Consider the following 13,266-nt stretch of genomic DNA (forward strand, 5'->3'; position numbering starts at 1 on the left):
CAGCAGTTTATCGATGTTGGTGTGGGCCAACACAAAGCCCTGCATCTGGGCCTGGATGGTAGTTGAGTTGGGGCGAGCTCTTAGCATTGTCTAGGTCAGCTAACCCCGTGCTGTAGCTGCCAAAGAGTGGGGCCAGCTCTTCTCTTACTGCTCACCAAAGCCAGCTTTGTTGTGCTGCCGAGGTGAGGTGTGGGGTCTGTCCTCCTAACTGCTGTAGCCAGTGAGGGTCTGGGCTAGCTCTGCTCAGCCCTTGGATCAATGTGGTCCCAAGCGGCAGCCCAGACTAGGGATGTGCACCTGGCTTTTGGTGGTAGCATGGGCATGGACATTGACACAGACCCCTGCTGTCGTATGGCCACAAACCTAGACATGCCCTTAGCAGCAGCACAAACTAAGACTTCCCCATATCCTTAGGTGGCAGCCTAGGCTATTCACATCAGGCTGTTCCCCACCTCCCTCATGCTTCCAGTTCTGCTTCTCTTCAGAGTGCTCAAACTGTTCTGCTTCTCTTGTTCTCCCATCTCTTCACCACATACATGCACATGGTAAAAGCTCCCAGGGCAGGCGGGTCATGTGCCAGGTGGGACTCTGAGTATCTTGCCTCTGGTTGTGGGGCATTTTCCTAATTGCTAGTTGATGCAGGAGGGTCCAGCCCACTCTGGGTGGTGAGCATTAAATAAGAAAGGTAGCTGATAAAGCCTCCATGGTTTCTGCCTCAGTTCCTGCCCTGAAGTTCTTTGGAGTTTCTGCTGTTAAACCTGAGAATCTTAAAGAGAAAAAAACCAAATTCATGATTGTCCAAATAAAGCAAGCTTTAATTAAATACTGGCTAGGATGATGCACTCTGGTCAGGTTTATTCTGGGGTTCCCAGAAAATGTCAATGAGTCACATTTTGCAGAGGCTTATAGAGGCAAACTCATAAGACAACATTTTTGACCAGGTACTATCAGGGGCAAGCATACATTCGGCCATATTTCCTGCCTATTTAGCTCCTGGCTACAGGTGATCAAATACATCTGGTGCAGTTGAGTCAAACAAACTTGTTTAGGAGAGCTAAAACTTAAGTCTTGTCGTATATGAACAGCAGTCTCCAAGAAGTTTCTCAGGAAGTTTCCGTCCTTGGGCAAAGGGTTTACAGGTTAGAGGCACTTATGTTTTATGAAACTCTTAGGCACAATAATTTAAACATAAAACATAACTTTAGATCTCATAATACCTTTGCTTTCCTACCGATAGACTAGAACCTGTAAGCTAAAATAAACTTTTTCTTCTACAAGGGTCATTGTTTTTATTACAACAGAAAAACAAACTAAGACAAATTCATCCTTCTCTTCTGAATTATAGAACTATATTTTTAGCCAGGCACTGGAATTCCCATCTTGGTAGTGAACAACATGAACAACTGGTACATATTCTATGAAAACATGAAACATTTAATTAAACATTAAACAAGTTTCTTCCTATTCTTGAGTCTTTTTTCTGATTGTATTGCTCCTCACGGTTGGTAGTTTGTTAGATGAGTGCAGACTCTCTGTGCCAGGCCCTTGGAGGCAGGGCTTTGTTTCTCATCTTTGTATACTTCATGCAAAACTGAATTCCTTATATCAGCTAAAGAACAGTCCATTAATTATCGAAACATTAACCTATCAAGTTCTACTCATTATCATGTTCAGATATTGGCCAAGTACATCACTTGGTTGACATTCCTCAGTGACACTGTCCTACCTGTACCTTCATTCTGTTACTTGGGTGTTAGCACAGTACTGGGCTTTTCTGCCCTCTGATTCTTCTCCATGGGAAGATGTGTTGGTAAACCAGCTTTCTTGGAAAATAAGACAAGGCCTGCTTTTGTTAGTATTTGTGCATTCCGTGGTGTAAATACCCCTACCATGGATGGTTGAAAGGCATCCAAACCCACAGCCAGCTGGCTCAGAGAATTCCTGAAAATGTCACAGTTGGCTGTTAAAAGCTACTAGATACTAACTCAAGCATATTGCTGTGTAACAGATTCCTTTTCAGGGATTTAGAATCATTGTTGTAGAACTCAAACTGCCCTTGTTTGGCTTTAGAACACGCTAAGTAGCATACATGTTGAATATTTTGCATGTCTTACAGGCCTTTTATCAACCTGCCCTCCAGCCCTCCTTTGAAATTTCATCTGTCTTTCTTTTACATTTTCTGCCTAATGCATAATTCTGTTGTCTTTTTTTTACTAGACTTATTATTACCCTTGTCAAAGTATGTCATTTTGGCATTTGCTGTTGGTTAACCTGAGTGAAGCGACTTATATTTTCTGGGAGAATTCTTAATTCTGAGAAAAACTTGGCAAACTGGAAGAATATGTAATATTCAGAATAGGGTCAAAGTAGTAATATTTTATTACTTTAGCTTAAGAATAGTTTGAATATGAGACTAGTTAAGACTGTTTTGCTCTTAGCACTGTGATACTTTTAGATGACAGATTAATTCATTTGATCAGGATTGAGTACCTGCCATTGTCTGACCTTGTTCAGGCTCTAGAGAGATGGCATTAAAATAAATGTCTTCCCTTGGTGGAACATGTATTGTAATGAGTATATGCAAGGTCAATATATGGTTAGGAGTGTATAGCTCCTGCTTTAAGCAGGTTCTGTGTATCTTTTTTCTAGCATTTCATTTTTCTCATTATCTTTTTATTCAAGGATTTATGGATTCCTTATATATATATTTTAGAAAAGATACATCATGATTTCTTTTTCCATTATATTTGAACACATCTTCTCTATTCAATACTATCTATAAGTTAGTGTTTGCCTATTTCTATTCAAAATTTAGATTCATATTTAGATAAAAATTCATTAAAAATTTAGATTCCTGTTATAAAATCTATAACTATTTATGCACTGATTTAGACATACCTGAGGTAAGACATGCTATCAGTACTCAGTTTTTCTTAAGCATTGTTCAAACAATAATCTTATTTTCTTGGAAAAAAGGTTAGAGTTGATACTTGCAATTTTAATCTTTTATTCAGTGTTTTTCCTCCTTGTGAATCCCTTTAAAAGTAAGCATTTGGAAACACAGCTTTAATGCCAGCACTTAGGAGGCAGAGGCAGTGGATCTTTGAGTTCAAGGCTATCCTGGTTTTGAGTTCCAGGACAGCCAGGGCTATATAGAGAAACCATGTCTTGAAAACCCCAACCTATCCCAACCCTAGCCCAACCCCAACCCTCAACTCAACTCAACTCAAACCAGACCCAAATCAAACCCAATACAAAACAAAACTAAACAAACATAGCCGAGTGGTTCAGAGCCTGGCCACAGCAGCTATGCTTTCTGTACTAGAATTCCAGACAGTGACATTGGAAACAGTGCATGCCTGATTTGCACCCCTGACATGGGGGAAGTGATAGTTTTCCCACACATCAGGACTGTGGGGATTGAAGGAGCCAGTAACTGGAGCATAGTACACTCTTGTGAGTATTATCATTTCTGTTCTTCTGCAACCTGCTCCAGTTCATGTCCAATGTTCTAGGAAGCATCTACAACATTGCCTAGTGCGTAGGTCTCAAAACATGCTAATAATGACCAGAACTGACCTGCTGTTTGATACCCAGTGTCACAGAGTTGATGAGCTTCCCTTTGTTTTTTTTCTAGACTGCTACAGTGAATTTTTGAGTGAAGACTTTGATGTAAAAACGTACACTTCACAATCTATTCATCAAGCTGTAATTGCTGAGCAACTGGCAAAGCTTGCCCAAGGGATCAGTCAGCTGGATAAAGAGCTACACCTACAGGTAACATAGTCTTCTGGGACAAAACGGTTCTTCAGCTGCAGGTGACAGTTTGTCATTTTTGTCACCACATCATTGTTAAAACTAAATGTTCATTTCCAGCATCTCTTAATTACATCTTTGCAAGTTTTCTGTGAGCTACTTTTTATTAGTTGAAAACAAGTTGACTTACCTTTCTGGAATCATTTATTCTTTCTGTTTATTACCTGAATGTTTTTAAAGTAAATGTTTTCAGGAAGGGAAAATAGGATACCTTTGATAATGATAACAGAAAATGGAGTTGTAGTAGTATAAAAGTTTGAATAAGGAAAATCGGGATGTGGCACGGTCAGTGTTTCCATTTTATTAAATATAAAATGTAATATTTGCTGAAATTATAGAAAGAGGGTAAGTGTTGTAATAAGTAGAGCACATATAAGCATTAGGAGATGAGGCCAACCTTAAGTGTGCAGTTATAATTGACTTTCTTATCACTTTCTGTCTTTAAGAAATACTGTCCTTGAGGTGACTAAGGAGAAATTGCAGTAGATAAACTTAAAGGCCTCTCCTTTTGTAATGGGTGACTTTTGTGGGACTGCTCTATGACCTACTTCTTTGTTGGCTTCTTTGTTGTAGCACTGGGGATTGAGCATAGCCACTTACACATGCCGGGCCAGCACCCTGCCGACTGAGCTTAATCCCAGTCCCAATATACTTCTATATTGCTTTTTCTTAACGTATAGAATAGAGTTTACTCAGGACATGGGGAGAGGGGTTGAGAGAGGGCAGTAGGACAGAGAAAGGCAGGGGGGGGGGAGGGAGGGAGAAAGGAGGAAGGGAAGGAGGGAGAGGGAGAGAGGGAGAGAGAGAGAGACAGAGACAGAGACAGAGACAGAGACAGAGACAGAGACAGAGGAGTAGGGGCCAGCTAGCCATGAGGACATGGAGAGAGGGGGAGGAAAATGGGGAGAGAGGGGGAGCAGGGGCAAGAGGAGAGAGCAAGAGAGTAAGAGAGAGTCTATATTGCTTTTTTTCTGAATAGTTATTGAAGAAACACTTAGATGAACGAACAGATTTGTAAATAAGTGAACTCTTTACAGTTAAGTCCAGATCTGTTATAGCATGAGACTCTCTCATTTAACGTTTTGTGCTTAGTTTCTTTCTTAGTGAAAAATTAACTTAGAAGAATTGTGGTGACTTTTAAGGTCACTTCAACCTTAAAATTCTCATTACTCGTTTAGAACACAAATATTTAGAAGACAGTTAATGTCAGCCTTTGTCTTAGGCTATCAGATAGAGAAATGAAAACACATTCCTTGGTTCTTCATAGACTCTGGGATTAGTGATAGATAAAGACAGGAGTAACTGCCAAATGAAGCCTGTTTTTACATAGAATGGTACAGGTGTTTTGCAGGTACAGGGGAAGTTATGCTTAAATTCTGCATAGAGTTTCAGGGGATAGGTTTTTCAAGAGGCTCTCAAGATTTTGTCTCCCTTTTACACTTGGTATTTTTCTTCTTTCATGCAGTACCTCAGTTGTAGGAATTGATGAGAATTTAAAATTAACACTCCTTAGAAGGACAAATTTTATCTATCTGCCGATCTGTCAGTCTGTCTATTTATAGATAAGTGAGGTCAAAGTCTCTGAGTTCTAGTGTGAGAGCTGAACCTGTTACAATTTTTTAGAAGCAAAATTTGGATAATGCTCATCAAATAAAAGAATGAAAGAATGTGATTAAAATAATGGAAACATCAGTGACATGATTAAACTCCAAAAGACTCATTACTTGTCATCCATTAGGCCTTAACATAGGAACTAGACTTGACGGTAGGTATTGAGAGAGAGGCCCTAACAAGTGGTTGTTTGTGGAGTTGTAGGTGAACAGAAAGCTGTTGAGCTGAAGAAAGCAGCATAGCTGTAGGACAGAGTGCTGTCTCCTGTGTCACTGCTAAGAGTTTGATGCTAGATGCTGTGACTAAACACTGGACAGTCAGTACGGTTTCCTCCGCTGTCTGTACATCTTAGGTCACTGCTCACTAGCTGAAACAAATAGGAAGGTAGCTTTTACCTTTCTTTTATCTTCTGCATCTATTGAAAAGTCATCTGATTGGCAGCAAGGAAGTATATGAAAGGGGTAAATTTTAGCTTTTCAGACTTCCCAAATTATCACAAAAAATAAAGGAGAATAGAAAATTAAAAGAAAATTATTCTTGTTGAGATGCATTCACTGATGACCATATAAATAATCTGGAGAAAATTTAGTCTTGTGATGGCAACTTTTCTACTGCCGAAACAAAGCCCCCCAGAGGTTATAATAGAGATGATTGAACCTGGGGGTCGTGGTTTCAGAGGGTGAGAGCCCATGCCCACTATGGCAGGGAGCATGGCAACAGGCAGGCTGGTGCTGCAGTAGCTTAGAGCTTACGTCTGCTGTACAGGCATCAGGCAGGGAGGGGCTAGCTGGGAATTGTGTGGCTTTAGAAACCTCAGAGCCTACCCCCAGTGACAAACCTCCTCAAACAAGACCACACCTCTTTCCCAAACAGCTCTACCAACAGGGTTGGACCAAGTATTAAAATAAGTGAGCCTTTGAAGATAAGAGACAAAGAAAAGGTTATGCTTGTATGAGGTGGTTGTGATGGGAAGAGAGAACAAGTTTTATATTTAAAATGATATAAAATGAAGGCTATTGAATGCTATGGAGTGACAGTGTTTTCCAGAAGAGGCCAAAGAGAAGGAACCTGTGAGTGGGTCTTTGCTGAGGAGGAACTTTAGTACACAGGCTAGGGGGAGAGCTTCCTACTCTTGAGAGGATGCAGAATCATTATTGGTGTTGGCTGTCACACGGCGAACCCCAAGAGTGTGTTTTTTTTTTTTTTTTAGGAATTATGGTGTAGCTCAGATTAAATAAAGTCAACCATGGGTCAAGAGGCAGAGCAAGCAACCAGCTGACAGGAAGTGAATGTAGGATTATTAAGAAAAAAAACAAAGTCAGAGGAAATCAGGAGGATGAATGATAGAGACATGGACAGGAAGTAGAAGGGAGAGACTGAGTTTGAAGGAGGTTATTTGAGACAGTGTGGGAGAGGAGATTCTTGGTGGGACATTGGCTGAGGGGCAAGGTCAGCTGAATGTTTTTTCTGCTTAGCAGAGTGCTTTCTCTGAACCAGCAGTTTTTTACCCCAGCATTTGGCTCCTGAGTCTTCATTGGTAAACCGAACAATTGAGATTTTGTTAAAAAACAATACATTAGGATTTCTACAGTATTACGAGTATTTGCATGATTTCTTTTTATTTTATTTATCTTCATTTTATGTGTGTGCATGCTTTGTATGTATGTGTACCATTTATGTGCCTAGTATCTGTGGAGGCCTGAAGAAGGTGTTGGTGTCCATGGACCTGGAGTTACAAACAGTTGTTAGCCTCTATATGGATGCTGGGAATTGAACCTGGGTCTTCTGTAAGAACAACATCTGAACCAATTCTTTAGCCTCATTGCATGATTTCTTAATGTACCAAGGAATTTCTTACATGTGCTCTTTCCATGCCTCCCCCTTTGGGTTTTATCTATCCACATTCCCCTAATTTCCGCCAAAATGTCAATCTTCCAAAGGGAAAAGGGCTTTTTGTGACACAGGGAAGTTGACACAGGGAGCTATCTGGCGTTAGATAGCTGCTGAGAGCTTTAGTTTCTAGGATATAGGTTTGATGATGCTGAATGAAGTCCAAGAACAAAGACAAGCTTGATTCCAAAAGTGTTCTTCAAAGGGCAAGCAGAGGAAAGCAATGGCTTTATCATAGTTTGCACAATTCTACTTAATGTAGTTAGGGAAGTGGAGAGTCTGCCATGACCCAAGTTTGCATTTTCCTAGATCATATGTTGCAACTTGATTTTTTTTTTTTACTGCTGGGGATTGAACCCAGGACCTCATGTATACCAGACATGTACTTCCCCAAATAAGCTACAACCTCATATATTCCTATGTTCATATACTGAAACAACTCCCAGTGTGATAGTCGGAGAGGTAGCAGAACTCCAAGGAGATTGTTCCTCCTTCCTCCATATCAGGACATCGTCACTGGTGATGAATGGATACTGAGTTTGTTAATACTTGACCTTGGACTTTTAGCCTTCAGAACTGTGATAATGAGTCTCTTGTTTGTATGTTACCTAGGCTGTGATATATTACTTTGTTACACCCCAGAGATACTGAGGCAGGGTTAGCACTGTATCTTTTTGCTCTGACCTGAACTTTTACAGTACGTGCTTTTGCCATAACCCATCTCAAACAAATCTCATGACTTGCATGTGCATATGCATTTGTATGTATAGTATCTCTTCCCTTTATATACCAAGGAAGATCTTGGATTCTACCCTGTGGTGACAAAATAGTCAGAGCAAATGCTGATTTTTCATTCTTAATTTTTCAGGTTGTTGCAAGACATGAAGATTTACTGGCACAAGCAACTGGGATTGAATCTTTGGAAGGTATAGTCTCACTATCTCTCACTTAGCTGGGGCCAGGTCAGGGACCCACAGGCTTTTTGGGCTTGAGGGCTGGCTAGAACGTACTTTTAGATTTTGTTGGCCATACAGACTGTGCTGTAGACACCGATCTCTTCCAGAAATATGTAAAGCAACCAACAGGTAATGTGAAAACAGACAAGTGGCTGGCTATGTTCCAGGAACACTTAAAACTTCTTACCTGTTCAGATCCCTGCTTGAAAAAGTTACCTTTGCTGTGCTTCAGTTTTCCTATGTGTGCCACAGAAGTACTAGTGTGTGCCCAAGTGGTATTGTGTTAAGGGTTAAATGATTGAGGAAATGGCTAAAGTAGGCTTGCTATAAGCTTAGTTAATTAAAACAGTCAAAAAAATGAGCCTTCTTCGAATAGGCAGTGGAAGTGGGTATGAATTTTTATGTATTTTTTTCTTTCTTTGATATTCTTAGCAGTGGGAGTATAGTAGACAAATAACACATCGTGACTCGTGTTTGACTAAATGATTTATGAACTTTGCATTTTTCCTGATAAATTCCATAAGTATGAGATGTTTCTACTATGTTTTTCATTATCGCTTGCTGTCTCAGTTAGGCTCTCTATTCCTGTGATAAAAAACCATGACCAGCTCTTGCTGTCTCAGTTAAGCTTTCTATCCCTGTGATAAAAGACCATGGCCAGCTCTTGCGCTCTTCTCTTGCTCTCCTCCCCTCCTTCCCCTGTCTCCTCTCTCCCGATCCCCCTCTCCATGTACTCATGGCCCACTTGTAGTCCTTGCGCCCCCTTTCTCTTTCTTTCTTTGCCTTTTTCAGTTTCTACTTCCCTTCTCCATGCCCCCAATAAACCCTATTCTATACCAAAAAAAAAAAAAAAAAAAAAAAAGACCATGACCAAAAGTAATTTGAGAAGAAGGGTTTATTTCAGCTAAGAATTCTCAATTCCCTCTCTGACACTGATGGACAGGAACTCAGGCAGGTTCTGAGGCAGGAGCCATGGAGGAGTGCTGTTCTGTTACTGTGTTTCAGCTGCTTGCCTTGTTCTCCATGCCTCACTCCATTTGCTTTCTTATACACCTCAGGACCACCTGTCAAGGAATGGTGCCATCCACTGTGGACAGAGATCACTAAGCATTAATCAAGAAAATGCCCTTCAGACTTCATACAGCCAGCATGAAGGCACATTCAGCTCTTCCCACATAACTCTAGCTCGTGTCAGACTGACAAAACCAACCAAGACACTTGTGTTTGGATAACTACTATTAATCATACATCCAGAGAAAGTTAAATGATGATGTTGATGTGATACTCTAACAGTATTTCTTATTGTGTCAAAAAAAAAAAATAAAAAAGGGCTTACTTCAGAAACTCTGGTTTATAAAGCACCTTATGAAAGAATTTAGTATTTAGGGAAATGATAGTTTGATTGTTAATTTGAAAACCTGTGCTACATTCTTGAAGAAGTTAAGAGTCCTTAAGTACTGGTCTAATGTTGGAAATTACATTTTAATCTCTTAATTTTTTTATGAGTTTCTAAGAACAGTAATATTTTAATGGTAGTTTTGAAAATAAATAGTATAGTTTTGACTTGTGAAATGACATAGTACATTGATTAGGCTTGTCATTATAATAGAATACTTCTCATTATGTTTTTAATCATTTAAATTTTTTTAATCTCATTAATTTTTTGAGGCTGCCCAGAAACTCATTGTGTAGACTGAGCTTACTTCAAACTCACAGAGATCCACTTGCCTCTGTCTCCAGAGTGCTGGGATTCAAGGAGTGGGCTATCACACTCAGGCTCATTATGGCTTTCCTATGTGTATATTTTTATAAAGTGCTTGCTTTTCCCAGGATACTTTTCTTCTGATTGTGAGTCTTAGCCTTTAAAGGCTGAGCTATCTCTTTAGTCCTTTTCTCAGAATTAATTTTTTTCTATTTATTTATTTATTTATTTATTTAATTTATTTTTTCATTCATTCATTTTATATCTAGATTGCAGCCCTTGCCTCCTGCTGGTCTGCCCCTCACACAGCCCATCTCCCTTCCCCACTCTCTATCAACTCTGAGAATGGGGAGGCTCCCCTGGGTATCAACCCACACTGGCACATCAAGTCACTGCAGGACTAGGCACTGAGGCCAGACAAGACAGCCCAGTTGGGTGAACAGGCAGGCAACAAAGTCATGGATAGCCCCTCACTCCACCCCAGCTCTAGTTGCTGGGGACCCACACGAAGACCAGACTGTACATCTGTTCCATATATGTGGGGGACCTAGGTCAAGTCCATGCTTCCTTTTTCATTGGTGGCTCAGTTTCTGAGAGCCACCCAAGGCTGAAGGTTAGTTTACTCTGCTGATCTTCTTGTAGAGTCCCTATCCCCTTCCAGTTCCATAATTCCCACTCCACCCCCTCCCCACCCCGATTCTTCCACAAGACTCCCGAGCTCCATGTAATGTGATGCTATGATGTGCTTGCAGACAGGAGCCTAGCATGGTCTACCAACAGCTGACTGAGACAGATGCAAATACAGCCAACCATTGTACTGAGGTCGGGGACTCTATAGAAGAGTTAGGAGACGGACTGAAGGAACTGAACGGGGTGGCAACCCCATAGGAAGACCAACAGAGTCAACTTAACTCGGACCCCTAGGAGCTCTCAGAGACTAAGCCACCAACTGAAGAGCATACATGGACTGGTCCAAGGCCCCTCGCACATATGTAGCAGACAGCTACCTTATCTGGCTTCAGTGAGAGAGGAAATACCTAATCTTGTAGAGAGTTGAGGCCCCAGGGAAGGGCCATCACCCTCTCAATTCTTTTTAATGGTTACAGTATTGAAAACACCATTAGCACTGGTAATGGTAAATAGGTAAACTAGGACTGGTTCAGTGGTAAACAGATTATCTAATGTGTGACACCCTGGGTTTAACCCCTTCATTGTGAAGCCCTTATATCTATGCCCATTTATGCATATATCTACACACACACACACACACACACTAGCATAGGATGTATTTCAAAACACTCAATTAGAATGTTTTTTTTTGTTTTGTTTTGTTTTTTTGAACAGCATGTTTAGAATGTTTTTTGAGATGCTGAAAAGTATACTAAGAAAATTTAATCATTAATCATAACTTCATCATCTTTCCCCCTATATTTGAAAAAATTTTGTAAGTAGTTTAGAGGTATAGTTATTTGACCCATTTTAAAGGGGAATAAATTCAGTAGTTCATTTAGTTAATTAAAGGACAATTGAGTACTTGTTTGATGCTGGGTATATATAAGTAATAGACAAAAACCACTGTCCTTAGGAAACAATGTTTATTTCAGATAGTGAAGTTAATTAAAAAATGTACAAATAGAAAATCAGACATTTTAAACTCCTACAAAGAAAACCCATTAAGTAAAATAATTATAGGGGGTGGGGAACCCTGTTACTTTTAATGGTCAGAGAAGTCTTTCTGAAAAGATAGTATTTTGAGCTGAAATCTGAAGGGTAAGAAGGAACTGCCCTGTGAAGATGGAGAGAAACTGTTGACAACTTAGGAACAGTGGAGCAGAAATTAACTTGGTGTGTCTCAGGGTTAGAAGCAAGGCCTCATGACTTCTGTGAATGACTGTAGTGAACGAGGGAGAGAATGACAGAAGAATTTGCTCTAATTTTATTTTGAATGCAGGAGTAAACCATTATAGAGTTCAAATCAGAGTGTTGTATGGCAAGGTTAGCATTGTAAGTAGTTTTCCCTGCTGGCTCTACAGGCGACAGCACCGGTAGGGTAGTGAGGTTGGTGGTGCCTTCAGTTAGTATGGTGGATAGAAAAACAGTTGATGGGAGTAAAACTGAAGCAGACCTGAGAGGATTCATCAAGGTGTCGAAGGGCTGAGAAGAGGCACCACAGTGGTTCTTTGAAGTTGGCCTGCTAAGCTGGATGTGAGTTATTGGGATGGGGCAGATTGCACAGGATTATGACCCGGCAGGTGTGGGACGTTGTGGAAATCACCTTTGACATAGTCCATTTGACAGGAGAGGATTTAGGGCTGGAGGTTGTGTGTCTACATAGGAAGATACAATGACGATCTTTTCACCCCCTTTATATATGTATATGTAAGTTAAGTCCATTTTCATGGAAAAGGTAGCATTTCAACGTTGGCATTGAAAGAAGTCCTTGAAAGGATGTAGGTGAAAAGGTGACTGAAGTGAAGGCTTGAGAGAGACATTGACTAGAGGGACAGTGGGAGGCCTGGATTCCACGGCCTCAAGGACACGAGCTGGGCTGTAGCTTTAACACAGGAGCGAAGAGGGTACTATGGAAGGAAGGGTTCCAAGCAAGAATTCAATTTGAACTTTTAAATGTCACCTAATGGTTTAAAAAAAATAATTGTAGCAAATATGTCTAACATTAATTTTCCATACAGTTTAAAATGTAAACAAGCATCAAGAGTCTAATTGAGCAGTGCCCAGTGCATTTCCATCTTGTGCAGCCCTCAGCACTGTCTAGTTCTGAAGCTTCTTCACCGTGCAAAGGAGGAATCTGTAGGCAGGGAGTAGGCATACCTAGTTTCCTGTCGGGCTTCTGTCATGGGCTGGGTGGGTATCAGAGATTGGAGGGTAGAGGCTAGTTGTCCGCTTTTATAACTGAACATGGAAGTTATATTGATTGCTTGCCTCAATGATAGAAAAACATTAAGATTATATTTATGTAAATTTTTGTGCTTGATTTTTTTTTTTTTTTTGGTCCAGTGTAAGTCTTGCAAATTCATAAAGCCTATAAGAGTTGTTGTCTTTCCTAGGTGTTCTTCAGATGATGCAGACGAGAATTGGAGCTTTACAGGGTGCTGTTGATAGGTACTATTGTTGACTTTATAAATGTATAAGATAAAACTATTTCTAGCCATTATATGTATATGTGTGTATGTATATCTATATCTATCTATCTGTATGTATGTATGTATGTATGTATGTATGTATGTATGTATGTATGTGTTTTAAGATTATTTGTGTTTGAATGTAGTATAT

General features: G+C 40.2%; 1 protein-coding gene across 4 annotated transcripts in view; it reads left to right on the forward strand.

Moving 5' to 3' along the window:
* Cog5 (component of oligomeric golgi complex 5) overlaps positions 1–13,266 on the forward strand; it is a 310,546-nt gene that overhangs the window by 2,839 nt on the left and 294,441 nt on the right. For all 4 annotated transcript variants that reach the window (XM_087553191.1, XM_087553193.1, XM_087553190.1 and 1 more), the window contains 3 exon segments: positions 3,638–3,777; positions 8,186–8,243; positions 13,041–13,095. In XM_087553191.1, the coding sequence (XP_087409317.1) occupies positions 3,638–3,777; positions 8,186–8,243; positions 13,041–13,095 (253 nt within the window).

Source organism: Rattus norvegicus, chromosome 6 (assembly GCF_021556685.1).
Source record: "Rattus norvegicus strain SHRSP/BbbUtx chromosome 6, alternate assembly SHRSP_T2T, whole genome shotgun sequence".
NCBI classification, from domain to species: Eukaryota; Metazoa; Chordata; class Mammalia; order Rodentia; family Muridae; genus Rattus; species Rattus norvegicus.